Here is a 13,565-nt window from a genome sequence, read left to right as displayed (position 1 = left end):
TGTCTTTGGTGTCCTCTGGCTTACAGATCCTTTACTCAAATCTTGCTTCTTCACCTGTCCTTTGCATTATTGTGTGCATATCTCTCTTGGTGACTTAATGTCCCCTTTTATAAGAACATAAGTCAGACGGGAGTGGGATTACCTAGTGACCTCATTGTAATTTGACTAGTCTCCAAAGACTATTTCCCAGCAAGGTTGCAGTGGAAAGGAGGCAGAGGCTGTGTCTCCAGTATGTCTTTCTGGAAAAACAAAATTCAACTCATAACAATATGTTGCTGGATGAACATTTGAAGTTCATTCGAGTCTATAGAGGAACCAAAAATGCTGTTAATTGGCCCGGCGGTGGTGGCACATGCCTTTAATCCCAGCACTCGGGAGGCAGAGCCAGGCAGATCTCTGTGAGTTCGAGGCCAGCCTGGGCTACCAAGTGAGTTCCAGGAAAGGCGCAAAGCTACACAGAGAAACCCTGTCTCGAAAAACCAAAAAAAAAAAAAAAAATGCTGTTAATCCAGGGGAATAAGAAATGGCTTCCCAGAGGCCCTCACATGCTGCCTAGGACTAGATCCAGGGAAAGAACCCAAAATTCTGTCAGTTCAGGAGAATCAGCAGCATGCAGGACAGAGGTCTGCATGGAATGACTTTGATAAGGACACTCCTAAAACATGGCAGGGAGGGAAGAACATGGAACTGAACCAAAGGAGCAGTTCGGACTAGGCTATCTTGGTGGAGGATGGTGGGGACCAAGTTATCTTGATGGAGGATGGTGAGGATCAAGTAATATTGGTGGAGGTTGGTGAGGACTATACTATCTTGGTGGAGGATGGTGGGTGGAAGGGCCCCAGCTATCACATTAGTTCTTTCTTTCTTTTTCTTTTTTTAAATAACCTGGCCACAAATGTGAAAAAGCTTAACAACACTTAAGGAAAATTTGGGTATTTATTAAGTAATTGAGCCTGAGGACATAGCAAAAGCAGAGAGGTCACTGAGGAGGTTCTGGAATGTGATGGTACTGGGAAGAAGGAGAGTGAGAGGTCTGTTACTTGGATGATCTACTTTGAGGATTGTTTAATAGTGGGAGGATTACATCACTCTGCAATCTCAAACTTGTGTGAGGGGAACGGGGAGAGGAGTCAGTAGGTCAAACACTTGCCACACAAGCATGAGGGCTGGAGTTCAGACTCCCAGCACCTATAGAAAAGCCCACCTGTGGTTCCTGACCTCTGGAGGCAGAGACACAGCATCCTCAGATCAAGCTGGCTAGATAGTCTAGCAAAGTCAGCGAGTTCTGGGTTCAAGTGACAGACCCTGCCTCCATATGTGAGGTGGAGAGTGGTTTTGGAAGACACTTGGCATCAACCTCTGATTCCACATGTATTCACACCCATGTGGGTATGCATACACACATGCATACACACTACACACAAACATACAAGCATTAGAAAGAAGACATACACAAACTGTGGCGGCCCTGACATCACTGGTGATGTCATCTTATGGGACTACTCTCCTGAATATGGTCTGACACCAACTGAAAAGTCACCATATGGTGTATGACCGTAAACCCTCTGGGGTGTGGGTACAAGCTATCCAGACACATTCCTTCTTTGTTTCTGACCTGCAAGTGGAAAAGTCAGAGAACACAGAAGGAGGAAAAGGTCATTTGGAGTCTTCACACTATTTAATAACTTGAATAAATCAACATGAACCAAGAAGGAAGGGAAACTCTAGGAATACAGATGTTTGTAAGAAAGTACCAGAAGTCTTTTAGAATCTAGGCTGCAACCAAAGGCAGCTAGAAAGCCTGCCCTTCAGCAAGCACCTGGAAGCCCTGGTATGGGAAGAAAGCAAGGTCTTCCTAGAGCAAAAGGAACCCTGGGCCTATCTAAAGAGCGAGCACTTGTTAAAAACTCAGGTTCCAGATGGCAATTGTGAGTAAGGAAACATCATGTACTATCACTTTTAAGGAGTGCTTTGTTGATAGAGAAAGACGTACTGACTCATTAATGGCAGCTGATGAGCTGGGGGGAGGGGGTCTGGCCCCAACTCTGCCGCTCCTGCTGTTTGCGTGTGGGAAAGCACAAGGGAGGTCGGGCTGGAGGTAGCTCAGGGCAGATGAGTCCCCTAAACGGAAGCCTTTTCATCCTTTGGCCTATACTCATATGCTTCTCTGTAGCTGGGGGGTTTTACTCTTTTGGGGGGCCCACCACCCAGCTCCCAAATAAATCATACACAGAGACTTATTCTTACTCATAAATGCTCAGCCTTAGTTTGGCTTGTTGCTGGCCAGTTTTCTTAACTTTAAATTATCCTATTACCATTTGTCTCTGGGCCTTTTCCTTTTCTTACTTCTGTTATCTTACTTTCACTCTTACTCTGTGGCTAGCTGTGTGGCTGCGTGGCTGTGTGACTGTGTGGCTGGGTGGCTGGCCCCTAGCATCCTCCTCTCCTTGTTCTCTTGCTCTTTCTTCCTTTTCCCAGATTTCTCCTTCTATATATTCTCTCTGCCTGCCAGCCCTGACTATCTCTCCTTCCTGCCTTGCTATTAGTTGTTCAGCTCTTTCTTAGACCATCAGGTGTTTTAGACAGGCACAGTCACACATCTTCACAGAGTTAAACAAATGCAGCATAAACACAAGTAACACACACTCTACACTTCTCCATGGCTGAGGGTTGTGTGCTCCCTGGAGCCATCGTGACATAGCCTTTCATAGTGGATGATGACTGATGCTTTGAATACAGAACTGTGTGTAGCTTGATAGGCAAGGATAGAGGACCACAGGGGGACACTGGCTTTAGGGAGTGTGTCATCCTGTCGGAAGGCCTGTCAGAACTAGATTCACAATCTAGCTTTTTGTTTATTTGTTTGTCTGGTATATATATATATATATATATATATATATATATATATATATATATATATATATATATAATTTTTATGATAATTACATCATTTTTCCCATTCCCTTTCCTTCTCCTAAACCCTCCCATGGACCCCACCTTGTTCTTTTTCAAATTCATGATCTCTTCTTTTTCTTTAGTTGTTGTTGTTGGTAGTGTGTGTGTGTGTGTGTGTGTGTGTGTGTGTGTGTGTGTGTGTGTATTCCTAAATATAAAAATATAACTTACTCGGTCCGTATCATGTAACTTGTATGTAAGTTTCCAGGGCTGACCATTTTGGATTGGGGAACTCATCAGTGTGCTCTTCCCCTGAGAAGAAGTTTTCTGCTTCTCTCAGCATTCCTTAGTTGCCTGTAGTTTTTTGTCTAGAGCCGAGGCTTCATGAGGTCTCCTCTTTTCCTTTTATCATGTCTATTGGTGTCGTCTTTGTTCAGGTCACGTTTATACAGCCATGTTGATGAGACGTCATGGGTGTGGCTTCTGACCTTTCTAGGAGCGACAATCTCGCGGTAAATCCCTGTTCCTCTGGCTCTTACAATCTTTTTGCCTCTTCTTCCACAATGATCCCCGAGCCTCGGGCACAGGATTTGTGTTGTGAGTGTATCAGTTGGGACTGGGCTCCACCACACTTCATTTTTTCACTTTGATTGGTTGTAGTTTTCTGTAACGGTCTCTATTTGTTGCAAAGAGGAGTTTCCTCGAGGAGGGGTGAGAGCTACATAGTGTAGTTAGGCTTGATACTGCTTTTGTAAAGTGTTGATTATAGATTCTCCTCCAAGGTCCATGACTTCTCTAGCCTCAGGTAGCTGACTGGGTTTCTAGAACCAGGTGTCATTTTCCTCTTACTGAACTGACCTAAAGTCCAATTAGAGAGCTGGTGGTAACCACCAAGGTTTGTGTGCACCCTTAGGGTCAGAGAGTCATGCTGGTTGTTGTTATGGTTCACAGGCATCGGTTAAACAGGATTATTGGTTGTTTCCTGGCTTTGAAAGCTTGCATGCTGCCTCCTGGTACCATGAAAGCTAGTCCTTAGGGAGAAGGTTTTCAGTTCGGATCCAGCTAGGGTCCTCTGGGCCCTGTTTCTGAAGTGCATGGTCACATCCTAGTTTGTGTGATACCATGTTGATGTGAGCATCAAATTCATTTCTCCGGGCCATGTCTGAAGGATGGACATGGTTTGCAAGGAAGTTCGGACACAATGTGTTTCCACAGCCACACAGTTAACAGACTTCACAGGTTAAGGGCCCAGCTTGCCAGGCCCCTCTTACCTTGAATCTTGAGCCACCCACACTTCTACTATAAATTGGTGGGTTCCCACTTTCTCCTCGCATTCAATAATTGACTAGAACAAGTCAAAGAACTGGGAAAAGGGCAATACTTAAAGCTTTATCCTAATAGATACAACTTAACACCAGCCAATGAAGACGTACACAGAAATTCTCAGAGAATCCCAGACAGGAAGCCTCTGTGAGCTCAGGATCCATCAACTGCTAGGCACACCAGTGTGCATGACCAGGTGACCATCCTGATTCAGAGATATGTTAGGGCTTCCGAGAGAAGTCATGGTTAATGATGAGTGGACTCTATGATCATATGGTTCAACATGCTCTCCCCTTTCCCTCCCTCCCACAAGCTCAGGCTAACTCTCAGACTCAAAGGTACAACTCTCCAAGAACATGGTTGGCCTTTACAATCTGAAAAGCCAATACATGGTTGGCCAAGGCCCCACCCCCACCCCACCCTACCCACTTCTGAAACTATGGGTCCACCATATGTTAGAACCCAGCATGAATAACAGAGTCAATCCTATCACCTGGGAAATCCCAAGATTTGGAACCAAGAACAAAGACCAGCCAAATCCTCTATAATCCAAGCCCAGTCACATGGGAGGAGGGTGGGAGCGCCATTCAGCTAGGCTGTCTGTCCCCAGCAACATTCACACTCACCCTCAGGAAAGAAGCGTACAGCTTGGGCTCCCCCAGCCTTGTCTCAGGTGGGCACCTCAGGATGATCGTGTGTAGTTGTTAGGAATGCCCAACATGCTCCGAACATTCTTCTTTTTTTCTGGTCCAAAGTGATGTTTCAGACTCACTGTGTGCTGCCTATTTTCCCTCCCAGCCCTGGAACCATCTGTTTCTACAAGTGTCTGAGTCCATTTCTCTAAAGAATAGTGTTTGGAAACTGAAACCTAGGCTTGGTTTGAAAAGCACTGTGACATGGAATTGCTCACTAAGCCCTTTTAGTAAAGACAACTCAAAGTGAAACACCCTTCCCGCCCCTTCTAACTCACCCAACCCACCATTTCAAAACAGTCCCTTATTCCATGGTCCTCCCTAGCTTTCCCCTCCCCAGAGTTGGAATACTTTCCTGACAGTAAGAAGTTCCCATTATTTTCAAGACTTCTCTCCCTTTGCTCAGCTCCCCTGTAGGTAATCGATCCCATCATCCAGTTCTCTCTGTCCCTGGGCTGCCTGTTTGGGCCAGCTCCCCAGATGTCTAGTCGATCCCTTGGCCCCTACCACCACTTCCGAGAGAAGGAAAGGGGCAAGGGAAGAGAGGAGGCAAAGAGATAGAAGAATGAAACAAAATGTTGTTTTATAATCGAGCTTAAACCAGACCCTGTAAGAAATTACTGTGTTAAAATAATGCTTTTTTTTTTTTCAAGTATTAACCTTGAGCCAAGCAATGTTCCAAAAAGTTTTAGCTCATCGTAACAAAACCACTTCACCCAGGCACTAGTACTTCCTCCTTGTTCTAGATGAAAAATCTGAATCTGGAGACCTGTGAGGACAAAATTCTCAAAGAACCAATTTAAAAAGGAAGGAAAAGAGATGGAGAGAACCAACTGTGCAAATCTGTCTCCAATAGTCACTCTTAGTCGCCAAGCCTCTTCTCCATCCCCGGCAGTTTCTTATGAAGTCCAAGACCCTGGATCCAGTAACTCTACTCTTTTGGCTCAATTAAAAGCAAATACCAGTGTATCATTTATACACAGAAACACTTCACATTAACTTTCAAAATTTCACAACAGTAAAAAAAAAAATACAGAAATGCCTTAGGTTTCTAGAAGTAGAGGACTAAATAAACATATTAAAGTTTGTTGATAAGTAGACTATCACTCATCTCCAAAAAGGAACAATGAAGCTGGGGACATAGGTCAGGGATAGAACTCTTGCCTACCGTATACAAGGCCCTAGGTTCGATTCCCAGCATAACAAAATAAGAGAGAAAGAAACATTACCAGGGTGTGATTGATGATGTATACCTATAATCCTAGCACTTAGGGGGCTGAGACAGGAGGATGACTAGGTCAAGATCATCCTGGGATACATAATACCTTGTCTCAAAAAAAATAAATAAAAATTAAAAGAAACTATGTACTGATATGTCAACAATGTGGGTGAATCTTAGACATTATACTGAGGGAAAGAAGTTAGAGAGAAAAAATTAACATACATTAAATACATGACATTATAGGGAAAGGCAAAATTCATTGAATCTAGGAAAGGGGATGGGTGTCTGATGTGGGAGTTAGACATAGGGTTGACCCAGCCAGTGGATTATCTAAAGATGTGGAAACATGTATCTTAATTGGTATGTGGGTCACATGAGTGTATTTATATGTCAGTACTGTATGGCTAAAATTTATAAATGTTAAGGTTATTTATATATATACATACACCCACATCGGACACTCATCCCCTCTCCTAGTTTCAATGAATTTTGCCTATCCTACAATTTCGTGTGTGTGTGTGTGTGTGTGTGTGTGTGTGTGTGTGCGCGCGCGCGCGCGCGCGCACACGCGCGTGTGTGCCTATCACCTTAGAGAAGAAGAACTGTATAGAGAGAACAACAGTGGGTCATGCTTGGGGAGTGAGTGGCAACATCTGGTCATTGCTGACGCTGGGCTGCGTGTGCAAGGGGGGCTCTTCGACTCCTGGATTTATTCTGCATATCTTAGAGATTTTTCAGTTCTCCCTAGCTCAGGGTTCCGAGCGATGACAAAATGAGGTGCTAGCTTCATAGATTTCAGTTTGGTAAGGGGAAGGTTCTGCATTTCGGTGCCAGAGGTGGGGACTGGAGGTGGGGGCTGCAGGTGGGACTCAGTGGAGATGTGAGGCATTCTGGGTAAAATATCAGGGTGACCACGTGGGCAGAGATGAACAGGAGGTCAGTAACAGAAGTAGGTGAAGATAACGACAGACCAGTCTGCTTCACAACTTTGACCTGAGAGAGATGCCCTGCTCTCCGGAGCCACTGTAGATCACACCCTTCACCTCCAGCCTCAGTTTTGGTTTGAGAGCCAGTGTTAGATTGTTGGCGTGTGCTCTGTTCCCCATGCTGCCCGTCATGCATCTCACAGACCAGGAGAGAGCTGTTCTGAGAGACATTAGCTTACTTTGTAGGAAAGGGAATTTTGTGGCCGAGGGTCTTCTAGTTCGCATTCCAAGGAGTTCAAGAGAATTGGAAAGAGGCAGCTGGACCAAGACACCCGGGTGTCCAAGCCGATGCATAAACTAGACATTCTTTTAAACCAAAATTACTTAAATATTAGTCTTGACATTTTCCTAGTAGAGAGAAAAAAAACCCACACTTTCTTCTAATTCCAATAAAGGAATTAATTGCACTTTTGCTTACCAAATTAGACAACTTCTTGGGAGGCATGTTTAAAAAAAACATACAGTCTAAACAATGAAGCATCCCTCCTCTCTCTGGCCAGGCTAGTGTAGGCTGGTATAGGCTGATGTAGGCTGGTGTAGGCTGGTGTAGGCTGGTGAGGGCTGGTGTGGGCTAGTGTAGGCTGATGTAGGCTGGTGTAGGCTGGTGTAGGCTGGTGAGGGCTGGTGTGGGCTAGTGTAGGCTGGTGTAGGCTGGTGAGGGCTGGTGTAGGCTAGTGTAGGCTGGTGAGGGCTGGTGTGGGCTGGTGTAGGCTGGGTAACCATGCATTCAGACTTGAGGCTCACATAGGCCAGTGTCTGTGAGGTTTTAAATCTGCATCCAGGGAACTCTGCTCTGTCAGGAGTGGGCTCGGCTCACTCACTGGATGTGGACCCATGTGAGAGATGTGAGCACCAACAGTTAAGTGGGCCAGTCAGGGCCTTACTGATGGATGGGCTTCCAGACAGCCCTGCATTTGACCTTCATGCTCTCTGTCTGGGCCAGGAAGTGGTGGCACTGAGCTGTGAGCATGGGAGTCGCTGAAACTGTGGGTAAAAGAACAAAAAGAAATCCCCCCCACACACACACACACAAAAAAAAAAAAAAAAAAAAAAAAAAAACAGAACAAGAAGGTTAGTGCCTTCCTATCGGCTTTCCTGAAATCATGCTTTTGTGTGGGCCATATACCACTCAATTCCTTAAAGTTGGTCCCATGCTCTGTCTCCTCCCGCAGTTCAGAGGTCCAGGGCCCACGATACCAGCTTAATTCCGCCATCAGTTTCCTTACCAGCTATAATGCAGCGGTGACACTTGCTTCTTTTTCATGTCACATGGACTCAGTGAAGTCATGTGTGGAAAAGACCTAGCCGAGCCCGGTCTTGTGCTGCATCCTGCTGGCTAGACTGGGAACCATCCAGAAGGCGCTTTTCACAGGGCACCTGCTTGGCTGGTATTAATTGTTTTGATCTGTGCTCTCAGCCTCTGCATCTTGTCCTCACTTCTGCTACCTCCTCCCACTTCTGTGTCCGTCTCGTTTTGCCAAATTGTTCATTCATCGGCTAGAACACCGTGTGTACCAAGGCTTGCACTAACTGTTAGAGCATCTGAAATAAATAATATCCATGACAGATTGCCGCACAAGGTTAGGGGATGTGCACGGGGAGGCTGTGGAGAGCCCGGCAGGAGGTACCCCCCGAATCTCAGCCCTTTCATCTTCTCCCTAGGAGATCATCACCTCCATCCTGCTGAGTGGGCGGATAGGGCCCAACATCCAGCTGGCTGAATGCTATGGGCTGAGGCTGAAACACATGAAGTCAGATGAGATCCACTGGCTGCACCCACAGATGACGGTGGGCGAGGTGCAGGACAAGTACGAATGTCTACACGTGGAAGCTGAGTGGAGGTAGGAATGACACCCTCCCTTCGAGCATTCTCGGGGTTCAGAATCTTCTAGAAAATCGGAGTGGCTTTCTAGACTTAGTCCTCCCACAGTGTCCTGATGCAAGTATTTTCAAAACCTAAGCCAGGCTGACAGCGAATCCCCATCCCAGGATAATACCTAGGCGCAGTCCCAGACCAGATGTGGTTGGTGCCATGGTGAAGGGGAGTAGAGGGTGGGAAGGGAGGAGAGCCTAGGTCAAAGGCTGGTCTTTGAACTAAGAAAGCTAGTATCCATTGGGGAGAAGAGGTGACAGTCAGGGCTAGCTAGCTGTGATGCCCAGTGCCTGCTGGCCACCTCTCTGGCATGGTTCTCTCCCTGGTCAAAAGCAGGAAAAGAAACTGTTCTGGATCCATGGACAGAGGCATCATGGATAGCCCTTGCATGCTGAGGGATAGAGTAGCTTTGGCCCCTCTTAGGAGTCTGGCTTCCCAGTGTCTACCAGAGTCTGTCTTGTTACAGGTATGACCTTCAAATCCGCTACTTGCCAGAAGACTTCATGGAGAGCCTGAAGGAAGACAGGACCACACTGCTCTACTTCTACCAACAGGTGAAAAGCACCCCGGTGTCTCATAGCACTTTAAATGCCGAGTCACATCCGTTCTCTTCGGGGGAGATAGAAAGATGAAGCCCAGCCTCGTAAAAGGCTTCCCCCTGCAGCTGTTTCTTATGTCCCCAGCTCCTCTTGAGCTTCGGTGTGGCCAGGCAACTGGCTAGTGAAGCAGGAAAAGCAGGTTAGTGCCGAGGCACTAAGGTGTGAAGTCTAGCCCCCTTCTGCCACTGACCACCCTGGTATCCCCGGGACTTCGTTTGCATGAAATTTGTTTTCTCCTCTTTAAGTCTAGAAGAAGAATCACTGCATCCGCTTTAGAGAGCTGCCGTGAGGATCAAGTAATGTCCATGGCAGGATGCTGGTGATTGGCCTGAGGAAGAACCAATCACGCTTTGCAGTTCTTACCAGTTCTCATGGTGCAAAAGCCCCTGTGGTGGCCGCTTTCAAGCTACCGCCTGGCACCCGCCAGCTCACACAACTTTTTAAAAGTGTGCTAGCTGGCTCTCTGGAGCTGTCTGAGCCTCCCTCACATACCGGGGGACTAAAGAAGGGCCGGACACAGCCCCTGCACAGAGGAAGCCCAGAAACGGTGGAGACAGAGCAGGTGCCACCAGTTTCTTTCTGATCTTAGCCTGCACCTCCCGTCTTGTTGGCCAGAGGCATTTCTTAAACTCTGAGTGACATCTATAACCACCTACCAACACGGGTGTGGATAAGTTACCAACTCCTCCCCAAAATCTTCCTTCCTTCCTTCTTTCCTTCCTTCCTTCCTTCCTTCCTTTCTTCCTCCTTCCCTCCATTCCTCCCTCCCTCCCTCCCTTCCTCCCTCCCTTCCCTTATGTCTATTGCTTACTATGCCCCGCCTTTCTATTTTTCTTACAATACTAAAGGCTGTACCTAGGACATCACACTTGCTACATCACGACTATTCTTCTACTAAGCCGAATTCTCAGCCATCCCTCCTCCCCACCCCCGCCCCGCAGCATCTCATTTTTTATTTCATTAGGTCTTTTTGACAGGCTCTCCCTATGTAGCCAGGCTGTCCTGGAGCTTGCTGTGTAGACCAAGCTGGCCTGGGATTCATAGAGCGTCATCTGCCTCTGTCTCCCAAGTACTGGGATTAAAGGCACGTGCCACCATGCTGGCTCTCATTAAGTTGACAGACTCCCAAATAGCCTTGAACTTGCAATCCTCCAGCTTCAGCATCCAGAGTAGCTGAGATTACAGGCCTGAACCACGAGGCCTGGCTTTAGTTTTATTAGCTCCAAAATGGCGGTGGGAGGAGGGGATGGAGACACTGGTCCATGCTGGGAAACTGTCTCAGTTGCTTTTCCAATGCTGTAAAGAGGCATCATGACCAGGGCAACTTATAGAAGAGTTTATTAGTCTTAGAGATTCAGAAGGTGAGTCCAAGATCATTATGGTGGCGGGCATGGCAGCAGGCAGGTAGACATGGTACCGGGGCAGTAGCTGACACCTTACATCCTTATCTACAGGTAAGAGGCAGAAAAGGAGAGAGACCCTAGGAATGACGGTCTGGCCTTTTAAAACATCAAAGCCTTCCTCCAGTGACACACCTCCTCCCACACTGCCTAATCCTTCCCAAACAGTTCCTCCAACTGAGGACCAGGCATTCAAATTTATAAGCCTATGGGGGCCCTTCTCATTCAAACCACCTATATAGACACCACGAGAGACACAGCCCAGGAGACATCAGTGTGCTTAGGAAGGCGTGAGTCTGACCCTCGGCCTTTCTCCCACCAGCTCCGGAATGACTACATGCAACGCTACGCCAGCAAGGTCAGTGAAGGCATGGCCCTACAGCTGGGATGTCTGGAGCTCAGGTAGGTGATGGAGAGCCCTCTTCGGGGAGAGCGGTGCCGGCTTTGGACATGTTGGCTTGTGTCTCCCCTAGGAAGTGCAAGTGGGTATATGAGAGACAGGGAGAGGAGGAGAGGAGGCTAGCAGCCTGAAGGACTCACCCTCTAGGCTGCATGGTAGATGAGGGAGAAGGGCATTTCCGCTTGGTCTGGTCTCCTCCTCCATCCACCTTGACCTGTCCCTGCCCTTACCTCTGGGCTGTCTGTCTCTCCCACCTGCCCATCACTGCTGCTGTCACTCAGGGCCTGGGTCTAGGAAAGCTCTCAAAGATGGGAATCTCAATCTGGGCTGCCTATGGCTGCATCCCAATCTCCAAGAGGTAATTACGTAATCTGTGCGTATGGTAACATACCATTCAACCCTGACTTCACAGTGAATGGAGGCAGCATGTGTGCATAGTGAATTATAATCAGAGACAGAATGAGTATGTCCCAAATAGCCTTCTACCAGGAGACATTAACTAGGAAGAAGAAAGTTGAACTATTCCTAAAAGGAAGTAATAGATAATGGGTGGGGTTAGGGTGGGGAATCGGGCATTTCCAGACACAGGGATCAGTGGACACAAACGCTTTGGTTGAGAACCACAGGGGATGAGATAGTGGAAGCCATCACCATTATGATGGCAGGCTGCTGATATCCGTAGAAGGGCATCATTAGAGTGAGACAGGACAGTCTAAGAAGCCAGGCTCTACTTTTAGCTCTCGGATCCCATTGCCATTTGGGGCAGAAGAGGATCCTGTGGCTAAACTTGTGTACTTAGCCTGGTCTTGACCAAGGCCACAACATCCTCAGTTTGATACCCATCTGCCACTCTACCTCTCTCTCTGCTCTGCACCCCCATTTATGGAAAAGTAGATTCAACATCTGACTGCACATTGTGGTTACCTGGGAGGTAGATACACTAGAGTACTACCCTTGGCTCTGTGGTCTACAAGACCTGTGTGGGACCTTGGAAGATGAACTTTTAGTCAGCTTTGGAGGCGGTTTAGATGCAGTTAGTTCACTGGAAATGCTGGAAGACTTTCAGGAATGTTACCAGGGAAACTCTGACCAGATGTTACTTCCAGTTAGCCCAATATGTCATTCTGGGGGAATTCTGACTCTACCCATAACTTCCAAATAGACTGAAGACAGAACTCTATTGCCACCTCCATGGGACTGGGGCCTTGGAGAGAGGTTGATGGGCTCCTTGGGGGGGGGGCTGTGCCAACAGAAGGTGAAGATTCCATGTTGATTCAAATATCTGAGATTATTAGCCTCTAAAAGAAATCTCATAGCCTTATAATTAGTGGCAGTTGGTCCCAACAAGCAAGGCCCCATGAGCATCACCATAAGGACCTGTCATCTTAGGTGCTCAGAGCTGGTGCACCAGGGATGTCCTGAAGTTGGTTGCTTGTGCCCCTGTCTGTCTTCTGGGTCTGCTCAACACCGCGTACTACAGGAGTCTTCTCAGAAATGAGCCAATTTGGAAAAGCAGCTCTCTTGAACTTTGTATTTGTAGGGCTCATGCCAGACTGTGGTGTCATTTTGAGATTCCAGTAAAACCCCTGTCCAGATCTGTGGCAAGTGATTTCATTTTCTTACACTCTCCAACCATCTCCAAACTGGTATTGGTTATAGCCCAAATGCCAAGCATGGTACTCAAGGGCTAGACAACCAGAGAGGTATCTTAGTTGGCTTCTAAAGACAGTCTCATCAAGAGTGCACAGTGTTCTGGAGCCTGTCCCCTAATCACCATAGGGGTGTCCCCAAAAACATACTTGTTTCATGATCCAACATCCTGCCCCATGTGTCCTAAGCCTCAGAAAGAGTCAAGCTCTGACTCTGAGGGCCAGGGAATGTGATGTTCCAGAGGAGATCTACAGAAAGTATCTACGCAAACCTAATAGGCTTCTGGGCCCAGTGATTTTCAAATGGAAAGGTAGAACACAAGGCTTACATGGTGATGTGATGAGTGGATCTTTAAAATCAGATTACTACTATTTCTCACCAAGAGTAAGACTCATTTCTGAAAATCAGACCATATGGCAGAACCTTCTAGAACTGTGGTTCTTTGCTGAAAGTCATGGGCAATAATGCCTCATTCTACCAAGATCAAGGGTTGCATAACCTGCCTACAGATAAATGACATCACCA

The 13,565-nt window shown here is 47.0% G+C and overlaps 1 protein-coding gene across 5 annotated transcripts in view; it reads left to right on the top strand.

Moving 5' to 3' along the window:
* Ptk2b (protein tyrosine kinase 2 beta) overlaps positions 1 to 13,565 on the top strand; it is a 130,306-nt gene that overhangs the window by 81,951 nt on the left and 34,790 nt on the right. For all 5 annotated transcript variants that reach the window (XM_006988766.4, XM_006988767.4, XM_076545241.1 and 2 more), the window contains exons 3-5: positions 8,781 to 8,959; positions 9,458 to 9,545; positions 11,313 to 11,392. In XM_006988766.4, coding sequence (XP_006988828.1) covers positions 8,781 to 8,959; positions 9,458 to 9,545; positions 11,313 to 11,392 — 347 coding nt within the window. The remainder of the gene's footprint in view (positions 1 to 8,780; positions 8,960 to 9,457; positions 9,546 to 11,312; positions 11,393 to 13,565) is intronic.

This window comes from Peromyscus maniculatus, chromosome 9 (genome assembly GCF_049852395.1).
Source record: "Peromyscus maniculatus bairdii isolate BWxNUB_F1_BW_parent chromosome 9, HU_Pman_BW_mat_3.1, whole genome shotgun sequence".
Taxonomy (NCBI): Eukaryota; Metazoa; Chordata; class Mammalia; order Rodentia; family Cricetidae; genus Peromyscus; species Peromyscus maniculatus.
This window is presented reverse-complemented; position numbering and strand designations above follow the sequence as displayed.